Source organism: Delphinapterus leucas, chromosome 12 (genome assembly GCF_059928025.1).
Source record: "Delphinapterus leucas isolate spDelLeu-1000000601 "Yukka" chromosome 12, BTC_Dleu_Yukka2, whole genome shotgun sequence".
NCBI lineage: Eukaryota > Metazoa > Chordata > Mammalia > Artiodactyla > Monodontidae > Delphinapterus > Delphinapterus leucas.
In genome coordinates, this window is record NC_143140.1 from 68,824,047 (window position 1) to 68,837,484 (window position 13,438).

A 13,438-nucleotide genomic window follows, 5' to 3' on the forward strand; every position below is an offset into this window, starting at 1 on the left:
TAAATGCTTCCCTTCTTTCAAACAGTGATAGTAAATGGTATATTTTAGATTAAGTTTTTCTCTTGAAGGAAAGATAATTTGGTGAAAAAGTCAATTAAGACCAGATGATAATATAGTTCTAAGGTTCCTAAACTGTTGTGGTATCATCTTATAAAAAATAAAAATATTTTTCAAAGTAGTTAGATGGGGTCAAATACTACATCAATGCTAAGAAAAATTATCCAGCTAGAAAAATTCTGTAAGGAGCCATTATTAAACATTGACCAAAATTAAAGTTGACTATATTGATACAACAGCTAAAGTAACAAGGCTATCACTTAACATCATTGAACTTCATTTTCCATCTTTAAATGGAGATAATAAAAATAGTACGTATGCGTCAAAGGAAATGTACCTGAAGAGCAGTAACAATGAACTGGTATTATAAAGAGCTATTCACATAGGCTAACCATAAAGCACTAAATAACATATTAAATATGAAATAGATTAAACAAAGTACGTTGGTAAAGGGAACCTAAAGTGCTATACAAATCAAGTGCCATATAAATATTAGTTATCATTAACATCACTACAAGTAAGGGTAATTAAAAATATGTAATGCAGTAAGAAGATGCAGTAAATTTTTCAGAATGCTATGCTTTTAAATGGAAGTACTACATACAAAATGACATATTTATCACTTAACTATTTAATCCACTTCTCTTTTTAGAATCATTTTTCAGTTTTACTTCTGTGTTCTTAAAAATTTTTATCCTATGTGTCAAACAAAGCATTTTGAAATCTGGTGCAAAAGAACAGGTGTATGCTGGACACCACACACACACACACACACACACACACACACACACACAATCTGCCTTAATTTGCTTGTGTTAAAACAAAAATGGATACCAAGAAAGCTAGAAGAGGATACTTAAATGCCTCCACTCAAACAGAAAGACTTGCCACTCTTTTTAAGTAAAATGCTGTTAAAAAACCTCAACTATAATCTACAATTACATGTTTTTCCTAAGCATTTTTATAATTTGCTCTTTCTGGACGCATTTCTTTTCTTTTCTTTCTTTTTTTTTTTTTTTGTGCTATGCAGGCCTTTCACTGTTGTGGCCTCTCCCGTTGCGGAGCACAGGCTCCCGACGCGCAGGCTCAGCAGCCATGGCTCATGGGCCCAGCCGCTCTGCGGCATGTGGGATCTTCCTGGACCGGGGCACGAACCCGTGTCCCCTGCATCGGCAGGCGGACTCTCAACCACTGCGCCACCAGGGAAGCCCAAGGACACATTTCTTAGAGACTATTCGAATGTCCATGAAGCGATAAGTGGCAACCTAACAGAGCAGATGAGTCAGTTTCTAAGGCTGGGATAATTGTTAATTATTATAGTGATTTGAAATTAGAACTCCAAGTATTTTCAAAGCTAGCTTACACATATTCACTACTTCATTTAAAGGAAGAAAAATAATAACAACCATTAAATACAGTGAAGCAATATCTATTTTTGAAATATATGCTGTGGAAAAGAATTGCTTAATAATTTTACAACAACAGAAAGGTTGGCTAAGATAGTCTACCCTACAACAATCTATCCTCTTTTTACAACACACTTTTCTGCTTGCTTCATGCAAAAACCACAGTCTGCCAAAGTCAGTTTAATACCTCCATACTGTGTAAAAAGAAAAGCATAAAAATTTAAGGAAATTCATAATAGAGAAAAAGAAAAAAAAAACACCTAGAACTGCCAAGTTAATCACAAAACTGTTTTGCCTACTCTTTCTGGATATAAATAGTTTTGTGTAAAATATGCAAATACTAATTCTCTAGAAGGGGGTTAATTTTCATGTTAAAAAAGTCATTGCTCTAACCTAAAATTGAATGCACAAAACTAAACAGGCCATCAATAGTTTACCTTTTAGTGACTAAATTGTAAAACCACTGGGAGATATATAACACTGATTTCCATATACACTTACAAGTCTAATCATTTCAGCTGACTTTGTATGCTATATTCACCTGAAGAACTGTTTTTAAAGGTTCAACTTGTGAAGACACTTCAAATGGTTTTAAATGATAACGGAAAAGATATTAATACTGTCTGTATGCGTATGTTAACAAATTTGTCCCATGTCCTCCAGACAACTGTCTATTTTTTGAACTAAATTTGAACAACAACGCAGATAATACTTTAATTTGAAGACAGTTCAAAAACCTAGACAGTATGTAGGAAATGTTTTGTTGCAAGTTATATGTGTGTTGTAAAAATTAAAATCCCAATATTACAAAACAAGTTAAACAGAAAACTTGAGCCAAAGTGAGATTCAAGTTATCTGAAGCAGGTCTCTTAACATCTCATAACATAAGTTCTAAAAGCAGCTTACATTTCTGTGATATCTAGGTTAGTAAAACCTAAGAAATGAGTTGGCTATGGTGTCATAAAGAGAAATACAACATGATCTCTAGGCCCCAGATAATTTCCTTGCAAGTTGGGACAGTGAAGTGAGGGATTAGAAAGAAACACTGCTACTATTAAAGAGAAATTTTTACAGTGAGGTAACGTGCTAGAAAATCTCCCCCAAATCAGTTCACCAATGCTGTATTAACTAAACTAGAATTCTAATTGGGATCAGTCATAACAAAGTTTTACTTTGTAATATTTAATCAAGATTTTTTGAACCCTTGATACATACACCAAGGACTGGTGGTTCAAAGATTACTGATATATTCCTCTGTGAGAAGCTCAAAATTAAGATCTAGTCCTGGTTCAAACCACTTATCCAGCAGTAATATGCCTTAGGGAAAGCCAATTTACCTCGATGCATCTTGCAATAACAAACCTTTACCTCCTTTCTCTCTTAGTGTATTTCCTTACTACAGAGAGAAAATTTGGTGCTGGACCCCCCGAAATCCTCACTTCCAAGAACATACCTCTTGCACCTACCTTTCTGTTTCTCCTAATGTCAGAGAAAGAGGTACCCTTCCATTCAAGATTAATCCCTCCATCTGTCCCCCTTGGGGATATCCTTAAAACTCTTCCAAATTCTACTTCCAAATTCTCTACTGGCTGTTTGTCTAAAGGCTATAAGCATAAACCTTTCTACTTTAGTATAAAAATAGAAAACAAATTCTCACTGTGATTCCATAATTTCCTTATGCTTCACTGAAAGTTAAATTTCTTGAAAAATAGCACATAACTGCTATCCATATACCTCAACCATTCACTTTCAAGCAGTACAACAAAGCTTTTATCCATCAGAACACTAAAACTGAAGTTAAAGTCATCGTGGACTTCAAATGATCAAATTTAGCGGATTCATTGAGGCCTCTAAGATAGTTGACATTGTCAATAACTCTCCTGTTTCTGGGAAACCACTTTTCTGTTGGTGATCCTGCCACTGCCTATGAGTGTTGTTTGCTAGACACACTGGGCCCTCTTCTTCCCTCACAACACATGGTTATCCTGGGCAGTAATGTTTCTTTTCACTGCTTCATCTGCCTTTTATGCTGATGATTCTTCAATATATTGGGTTGGCCAAAAAGTTCGTTCGGGGTTTTCCGCACGATCTTATGGAAAACCGCGAACTTTTGGCCAACGCAATAAGACTCTTCTGATTGGTAAGTTCAAAACCAAATTAACCTTTCCCCTGCTGTTCACTTCCTCAGGGAAAGATATCACCAGCCCCCCAGCTGCCCCAGCCAGACAGATGGGCATCACCTTGGACTGCTTCCTCTTGCTTCACACAGAGTCACTCATTAAGTCAATCAGGTGCTCTGGCATCTGATGCCACTCCTCCACAGTTAGTGTTACTGCTGCAGTAGTCTCCTGATTTGTTTTCCTATCTCTTGTCTCTTCTCTAAGTCTTCTTCTATACTGCTACCAGGATGATTTTTCTAAAATGCTAATTTTATTGAGCAACACTTCTGTTTAAAACCCATCATCAACTGTTCCACTGGATAAAATCCATACTTTTTAGTATGGCATACAAAGCTTTCTATATTATAACAACTACCTAGCTTTCCCACCTTACTGCTCCATCTCCTATGTTCCAGCTACAACAAATTGCATACAGCTCCCCAGACGTGCCAGGTTGTTGCATGTCTCTGTGACTTAGTTCATGCTGTTCCTGTTTCCTGGAATGGGCTTCCTTCCTGGCTCCATCTGCCTTGTGGATACCAACTCCTTCTGCAAGCTTTCCCTCAAGTATTATATCATGTACGAAAAGCCTTTCAGACTCTCCCAATAGAACTTACCTCCCCCTCCTTTGTCTCTCCACTAACCCCACATCTTCTAGTACTATGGCACTGGTAACACTTTAGTACGATTACTTACACTGTTAGTTATCATCCATCAGACTGTAATCTTCTTGAGGGTAAGGAAGAGGTTTCGTCTACCTTTCTTTAGTAAGTGGCTGGTGTAGCACTAATAAGAACTACACAGAAGCCAAATGCATTAATACATATGAAAACAGTGCATGTTTTAAAACCTTACCCAAATTTAAGGTGGTATTTGTATTCAAGACTTCTCAAATGTAAGTAACTTTTTGATGATAAGAATTACAGAATAATGGGCTTAAAAGAAAGAAACTCATTAATTTACATGGTTTAATACTCCTATTTAAATCTAGAAACAGGAGTGCGAAATAATAGAAAAGAATATATACATATAGGTCTCTGCTCCCGGTTCCTGGCACAGAGCTCCCGAAACCCTTGTGGTTTCCTAATTGATAAGAGCACTGGGAGCATCTCTTGTCCTCATATTTTATCTTTGACTCTGGTTCCTGAAGCTGAGCTCCAAAATCTCTTGGAATTTCCTAGGTGATAGGAATGTCTTTTGTTCTAGGGAAGTGACTCTTGGTGGGCTTCTAGATGGGACTGATCACCAGAAAGACCAAGAAATGATGAGAAGCTTAGAATTTTCAGGCCCACTCTCCATTTTCCAGGGGGGAGAGAGGGGCTGGAAATGGAGTTAATAACTGACCATGCCTACCTGAAGTCACCATAAAAATCCCGACAATATGGGGTTCGCAGAGCTTCCAGGATGGTGAGCACAGGGACGTGCTGGGAGAATGTCACACCCAGAGGAGGGCAAGGAAGGACCATGCCCCCTCCCACATGCCTTGCTCTATGCATTTCTTCCACCTGGACATCCATCCTTTATCATATCATTTTATAATAACGTGATAGATAGCAAGTAAACTGTTTTCTTGAGTCCTGAGAGCTGCTTCAGCAAATCAATCAAACCCAAGGAGGGAGTGGGTGGAATCTCGATTTATAGCTGATTGGTCAGAAGCACAAGTAACCTGGACTCGCAACTGGCGCCTGAAGCGGGGTGAGGGGGGCAGGCTTGTGCGACTGAGCCTTTAATTTGTAGGATTTGATGCTATCTTCAGGTAGACAGTGTCAGAATTAAGTTGCAGTTCACCCAGCTGGTGTCTCAGAACTGGCTGATGAGGGAAACCCCGCCACCTCTGATGTCAGAAATGTCGGAGTGTGGTAGGAGTGTGAGAGTGAGAGAGACGGGAGGAAAACTGGTTTTTCCTAAAACAAAGGTTCTTCCTGTTTTCTAAGATATCCAGTAACAAAAGTCCATAATTTCTTTTCGTGGCCTATTGTAGCTTGTACTACTCCTACAGCCAAGCCAGTCTTCCAAATACTGTCAAAATACTTTTTTTTAAAGAAGTTTTAAAAACTTATTTTCATTGGAGTCTTTATTTTTTTAAACCTTCTTATTTTTCAGTGAATAATATGCTCCAAGATAGTTTAAACTATAATACAGACCATTACTTCACCTTTATAGCACTCTTCAATAAACTTTAGCTTGGTTACATTTACATTCATTTAGGGTAGATGATATCAATAATTGAAAAAAAACAGATAAAGTCCCCTGGCTTCCAGAAGCTTACAGAGGCGTGTGGAAATTCAGACGTGTAAAGATTAGAGGTGGAAGCAATACCATGTAAAACTTAAAAAGAAGGAAAGATGGAAGGGAGAGAGGGGAGGAGGGGGAGGGAGAGGGAAGAAAGAAAAGCGTTGTTCCTCCCTGAGGGAATTCATAATTTAATTCTGGAAAAGACAGGCAAAATTAATTACAATTTAAGGCAGAATAAGCCCAATTATATAACATGCCAGGTATGAATAAATATGTCTGAGAACATGAGAAAAACAGACTAATTCCATTTGTAAGGAATCATACAAAGCTTAATGGAAATAGACTCATACCATTTCTGGTATGCTTCAGTCCACTCCTAAACAAAGGAAAGTGCAAGGAAATTTGTAAATTATAAATTTATGTGTGAGTAGTCCAGGGCTACTGAAATTCAGAGCAATGTAACAGACTTCTAATACTAATTACTATCTCAGAAGTAATCAGATGAGAACTCTTTTATCTTCCCATAATCAAATCTGTATCTGAGCATCTACCCATACTTTCTACCTATGTGCCTATCAGAAAGGATGAAAACGCCCTTCTCTGAAGGCTAGTTTCTCCATTGGTATTCAGGATTACATCCCCTTTCACATTTTCTAGGACTTGAGTCCAGCAATTACCACCTCCATGGGACATTATCAACTTCTCCATCACCATTGAATTATTCCCATCAGCAAATAAATATGCTTTAATATTGTCCATCTAATGTTCCCCTCCAGTTGCTGCTTCTCTGCTCCCCAGTTAAAATGTCTTAAAAGAATGGCCTACACAGTCTCTGCTTTAGATTCTCCCATTCTGTCTTCAACTCACTTCAACTGTGCTTTTGTCTCAGCCACTTACTGAAACAGCACTCATCTAGGTAACCAGAGGACACCACCGTGCCTGTTTTCTGTCCTCATTTTACTCTTTCTCTCAGTAGCATGTGACTGTGTATCACTCCTCTTTCTTAAAATACTTCCTCTGGGATTTTCTGACATACCCTCTCCTGGACCAGGACCTCAGGTATTTAGCTATAATCTCTGCCCAGGTGATCTTACCAAATCTGACAGTTTAGAACAAAAAGGACTTTAGCCCTGACTTCTCCCCTGAGCTTAAGACTCATATATCCAATTGCCTACTTCTCAGCTATGGTCATATTGAAAACTCCACTCCAGTGTTCCTCACCTCATTAAAAAGCACTGCTACACAGCTGCTGAAAGCAGCAACATAGAAGTTATTTCTAATTTCTTTCTCTTACACCACATCTAATCCGTCACCAAGTTTTGTTGAATCTACGTCCAAAATATATCCCAAATCTGTGCATTGCTTGCATTTCCATTATTATCATTGTTAAGCTAATTAATCAAGGGGACCATTAGACTGAGGTGGCACTAATGCCAGGGTAGCCTATGACCACAAAATCTAAGCCTGTAAATACTTCAAGGTTGCAAAATTGAAACCTAAGGACAACTAATCACAACAGCCAACTAGGCTTTAAACTATAGCCTATCAATAATTTCCTTCTTTTGCTTCTGCCTTTTCTCTATAGAAGTCTTTCCCCAGCTCCTGTTGGTGAAATGCTTCTAATGATTTCTGGCTTGGCCCTGCCCAATTCGAATCATTTTTTGCTCCAAAAACCCTCTTAAAATGTTTAATATGCCTCAGTTTATCTTTTAATACCATCCTAGTCCAGGCCACAATCTCCTCTTTCTTGAACTGAGACCCTTACTCTCCTTTTAAAATCTATTCTCACATTCTCTCTAGCTTAACATCTTAATCACTTGTTTCTCTAATTAAATCAACATCCTAAACTCCTTAAAGAAGGATAGCAGAATATGCCACCCCAAAATATGTCTCTTTGGTATAAGGATTACTTTGAGAAACTTTAGACACAGGAGTTCTGAAAACAGAGTGGAAGTTACCCTTTTGTAAGGGAAATATACTGGGCTGGCCAAAAAGTTCTTTCGGGGAACTTCCCTGGTGGTGCAGTTGTTAAGAATCCGCCTGCCAATGCAGGGGACACGGGTTTGAGCCCTGGTCTGGGAAGATCCCACATGCCACGGAGCAACTAAGCTCGTGTGCCACAACTACTCAGGCTGTGCTCTAGAGCCCGTGAGCCACAACTACTGAGCCCGAATGCCACAACTACTAAAACCCGCACACCTAGAGGCCATGCTCCGCAGCAAGAGAAGCCACTGTAATGTGAAGTCCGAGTACTGCAACGAAGAGTAGCCCCTGCTCGACGCAACTAGAGAAAGCCTGTGCACAGCAACAAAGACCCAATGCAGCCAAAAATAAAAAAATAAATTTAGTTAGTTGTGTTAAAAAAAAAAAAAAGGTTCACTGGCCTTTCTCAAAAAAAAGAAAAGTTTGTTCAGGTTTTTCCTAAGGTGTTATGGAAAAATCCGAACGCACTTTTTGACCAACCCAATACACTAGAAAGGGGATCGACTATACCAGGAAAAGAGCTATCATCAGGGACAACTTTTTCACCTGAGAGACTTATCTGCATGGCAGGGTAACCTTGTCTACTAACCAGTTCCTCCTCTCACCTTCCCTTGAATTGCATTCTGCCTCTGAAGCCCCAGATCTCTCCATCCCTTTTCTAGGCTCAGGATGGTATATAAGCCTCAGTTACCTGGCAGCCTTTGGAATACCATAACTCCATGGAGCTCATGTATGTATGTAATTAAAATTGTATTTTTTCTCCTGTTAATCTGTCTATGCCAACTTAATCCTTAGAATAGCCACAGAAACTAGAAGGTAAAGTTTTTCCTCCCCTACATTACCATGCTTACAAGGCCCTTTAAAAGGCACGCCTGATCTCCTGATTTTCTCTCCAACTTGTCAGGAAACACTGTTCCTCCTTGCTGGCTCACTATCCCACTTAAGCTTAGTGGTGTTCTTTCTGCTCCTCCAGCATGCCAGTTTTATTCCTAGGTGAGGACTTTTGCAGGACAGGACTAGCTCCTTGTCAAGTATTTCTCTCAGAGAGGCCTTCCATGATCATCCTTTAGAGTATAACTTCCCCCAGTCATTCTTTGTCCCATGGGCCTATTTTATTTTCTTCACATCACTTCTTGCTGAAATTATGTTATTTCCTTTTTTGTTATTTGTCTCCCTACAATAGAATGTTCTTATTCACTGTTGTATTCTCCATGTGCGCACATGGTCTCTCTCTCTCACACACACACACACGTGCACACACACACACGCACACACACACTTGGTATGCATTCGATAAATATTTGTTTAAAGACTGTTAATGGAAAAAAAAGGAATAAATCTTCAACAATATAAAAATCTAGATGGGATTTAGGGAAGAAAAAACTTAGGTACCTGGTAAAAATTTATTATTCTGGATGTAACAGATGAGAAATGACATAAATATATTCTGCTTTTAAGAGTAAAGTCTTTTGACAACAGTGTAAAGACCATTCAATGAGGAAAGAATACTCTTTTCAATAAATGGTGCTGGGACAACTAGACAGCCATATGCAAATGGAATAAAATTAGACCTCTACATCACATCATATTAAAAAAAAATAACTCAAAATAATCACAGACCTAAATATGAGTTAAAAATATAAAGATCCTAGAAAACAGAGCAGTAAATCTCCGGAACATTGGGTTAGGCAATGGTTTCTTATATATGACATCAAAAGCACAAGTGACAAAAGAAAAAAATAGATTAACTTAATTTCATAAAAATTAAAGCCTTTTTGTTTTAAAGAATACCATCAAGAAGTTAAAAGGGCAACCCACAAAATGGGATAAAACATTTGCAGATCATCTATCTGACAAGAGACTTGTATCCAGAATATATAAAGAACTCTTAAGGTGAACAATAAAAATAAATAATTCTTTTTTTAAAGAACAGGTAAATGAGTTGAATAGACACTTCTCCCAGGAAGACACAGCGCAACAAAAATACTCAACACCTTTAGTCATTAAGAAAATGCAAGTGAAAATCACAATGAGATGCCACTTCCCACCCACTAGGATGGCTATAAAGACAGAAAATAGTAAGTGTTGACAAGGATGAGGAGGAACTGGAACCACCAGTGGGATTCTAAAATGGTGCAGCCACTTTGGAAAACAGTTTGGTAGTTTCCCAAAATGTTAAACATAGAGTTACCATATGACCCAACAATTCCATTCTTAGATATATACCCCAGAGAAATAAAAACATATGCCCACACAAAAACTTGTACACACATGTTCATAGTAGCATTCTTCTTAATTGCTAAAATGTATAAACAACACAGATGTCTGTAAACTGATGAATGGATAAACAACATGCAATATATTTATACAATGGAATCTTACTTGACAATAAAAAGTAGTACTCATACATGCTACAAATGGAGGACCCATGAAAACATTATTCTAATCTGCAGAAGCCAGTAACAATCAATCACATATTCTATGATTCCATTTATATAAAATGTCCAGAATAGGCAAATCTATAGAGACAGAGAGTATATTAGTGGTTAGCAGGAGTTTGAGTGTTTTGTGTGTGTGTGTGTGTGTGTGTGTGTGTGTGTGCATGTCCCTACCCAGAAATGGAGAATGATTGCTAAGAGATATGGGGCTTCTTTTTGGAGGGAATGAAAGAACTCCAGATGGTAGTGATGGTTGCACAACTCTGTGTATATAATAAAAGCCAATAAACTGTACACTTTAAAAGGGTGGATATTATGGTATGTGTATTATATCTCAATAAAACTGTCATAAAAAATAACTAAATACACTAGTAGGTTAATCTTTCCAGACCTTGATTAATTTCCAGAAATGTCATATTTTCAATGACTATTCTACTTTTGTTAAGTACTAGGAATACAAAGATGAATGACGTGAACCTCCACCCTCAGGAAGTTTTCAGAATAGCAGAGGACGTTCTCCATAAAGCCTTTTGCCAAATATGTGCAGGATACTTTACTCTTTGGACATTCAGACAGCATCACAAAAGAGGGGTACATAATACATGTGTTAAAATAAAGAGAAATAGCTCTGAACTGCTAATCAAGAGGATAAACTACTTTTTTGACTCCAGCTTTATATTCTATACATACTTAAGAAGATTTAGTAATCTTAGAGCTACAATCATTACACCAATCATTGCTATCAGGAACAAGTTTCCTGAACATCTGCAGCCTAAGTCAGAATATAGCTTGTTCTCCTTTTTCCCCATCTTCCTTCCCCTTGTCTATATTCTATTTCCTGTTGACTTGTGATAATTAGGTAAAAAAGTGATGGGTCCTGACTGATACTGGACAGCTCAGTGATGGGATAAGCCCAGTGTTTTCTGACACATTTCCTCCATAAGATGCCCCATGTGGAACGAGACAATAGCCAACGTACTTCTGTATTCCAAGCACCTGCCACATGGTAGGAGGTGTCTACTACTGAGTAAAAACAGTATTTCCACTGCACTGACATTATATAAAGCAGTCTTTGAATATACTAATACCACTTTAATTCTTTCCCTTCTGGAGGTCTCACCTTTCACTTTGTGACATATATAATCATATTTGATAAATAAACGGATGTCTAATTATTCAACTGAATTTTGGGAACAGACAGAAGAAAATAAGAGGGAAGGACGAACATGTGGTGTTATTCCAGCTCTTTTAAATAAAACTTATTTTCTTGACAATTGAGTTAAAGGTTGTACATAAAATAACCTTGCTTGTAGAAGGAAGAAAGCTGTTGTGTTGACAGCATCCCAGATACAATTTAGTTGAAATTGATTAATAATCAAGGGCCTTTTTGTATACCTCCATTTTCAGACCAACTTTGGGGTCTTGGGCAACATACATCACTTAACCTCTCTCAGCCTCAGTTTCCTCTCTTCTAAAATTGGAATAACAATAATATCTAATCTGTCTCTCAGGATTGTTATACAGTTAAATGGGAAAGGAAGTATGAAACACGGTATAAATGATCCAGAGCATTATCAGCACAATATATCATTGCCGTTTATGTGTGGCTTACGTTCATTTCAAGGCTTATACACTTTACTCAGCATTCACCCACTGGAACTGTATTGCTGTCTCTTACCTATAAAGTATCATATAATATTTTTCTCAGAGAAGGAAATGATCTTGCTGGCCCTTTACTGAAAGTATATCCCAATCACTTAATATTTTTAAATCTTAAGAAACATGAAGCTACTTGCTGAATTCTCAGGTGCCAGTATTACGATTCCTTGATAAATCCGAGCTCAAATGCAGAAGATATGTATCAGATGAACTTTGTAAAAGTTCTATTACAACTATGAACGGTACATTTCAATTCTTTGGTGCATCACAATGAAAACTAAAGTTATCTTCCTGGTAATAAAAACCACTCACTCTAGAGACTGTCATACACAGTGAAGTAAGTCAGAAAGAGAAAAACAAATATCGTATATTAACGTATATATGTGGAACCTAGAAAAATGGTACAGATGAACGGGTTTGCAGGGCAGAAAGAGACGCAGATGTAGAGAACAAACGTATGGACACCAAGGGGGGCAGTGGGGGAGGGGTGTGGGATGAATTGGGAGATTGGAATTGACATGTATACACTAATATGAATAAAATGGATGACTGATAAGAACTTGCTGTATAAAAAAATAAAATTCTAAAACAACAACAAAAACCACTCACCTTTGCAGCACAGGCTCGTATCACCTCCTAAAAGAAATAGGATAAAATAAGTAAAGAAATACTCATAATTTCATTTAATAAAATATCAACTCTTTTTAACACATTCAGATATTAATCTCTTAATAACCAAAATCAACATTTGGGAGAGTGTTTTTTAATCTATCACCTGCAGGTGTCACTCTGCACTGTTCCAATGAGCTGGAAAGAGTATAAATTAAAGAGACTCAATGACATGATTTTGGTTTGCCAAAGCAAAACGCACTGACAAACAAGACTCTGGAGGGCCCACATGTAACTGCCTCAAGAAAAATTTGTCTCCTCAGTAAACTTCGCATAAACACTAAAATTCTGTACTGGGACACTAACATATCTAAAAGACACACTCTGAACTGCAGTATATAATTATCTCTATAAATAAGAATACCCATACATATAATTCTCAAATTAATAATTTACTTCAGAGGAAATCTAATAGTAAACACTTCTGAGGAGTAAAGGATATGACTGGAGGACCTACAGAAGGGGACTGCCTACAACTCATGGGATAAGGCCAAGAAAAAGTCACTTTTGAAAAAGAAATTAGTCAAAGGCAACACAAAATAGATGACTTGTAAATTTGCTGCTAGGGAGACACAAATAATATTCTAGTCCAATTAAGGTTGTTAACCAGCATATATCATCAGCCTAGTACAGCACTAGGAAAAAATGGTAACAATCAATGTGGAGTTTAGAAAAAAAGAACTGAAAAAGAAGAGTGTCCTTTTTTTTTAATCTGAAATTTCTAAGGGACATAGACTACATCTAAAGGATATCAGTCATTTCAATCACTAAAAGGAGACAGTAAAACTGACTGTGGGCATGAGATTCTGATTGCCTGGACTGAATCTCAGCT

General features: G+C 37.5%; 1 protein-coding gene across 10 annotated transcripts in view; it reads right to left on the reverse strand.

Annotated features, from left to right (window-relative positions):
- Nucleotides 1-13,438, reverse strand: part of AHI1 (Abelson helper integration site 1) — a 218,610-nt gene that overhangs the window by 129,180 nt on the left and 75,992 nt on the right. For all 10 annotated transcript variants that reach the window (XR_016395216.1, XR_016395218.1, XR_016395215.1 and 7 more), the window contains one exon: nucleotides 12,547-12,573. Coding sequence is in view for 5 of the 10 variants with exons in the window: in XM_089922020.1 (XP_089778146.1) it covers nucleotides 12,547-12,573 (27 nt within the window). In the remaining 5 variants the exon portion in view is untranslated. The remainder of the gene's footprint in view (nucleotides 1-12,546; nucleotides 12,574-13,438) is intronic.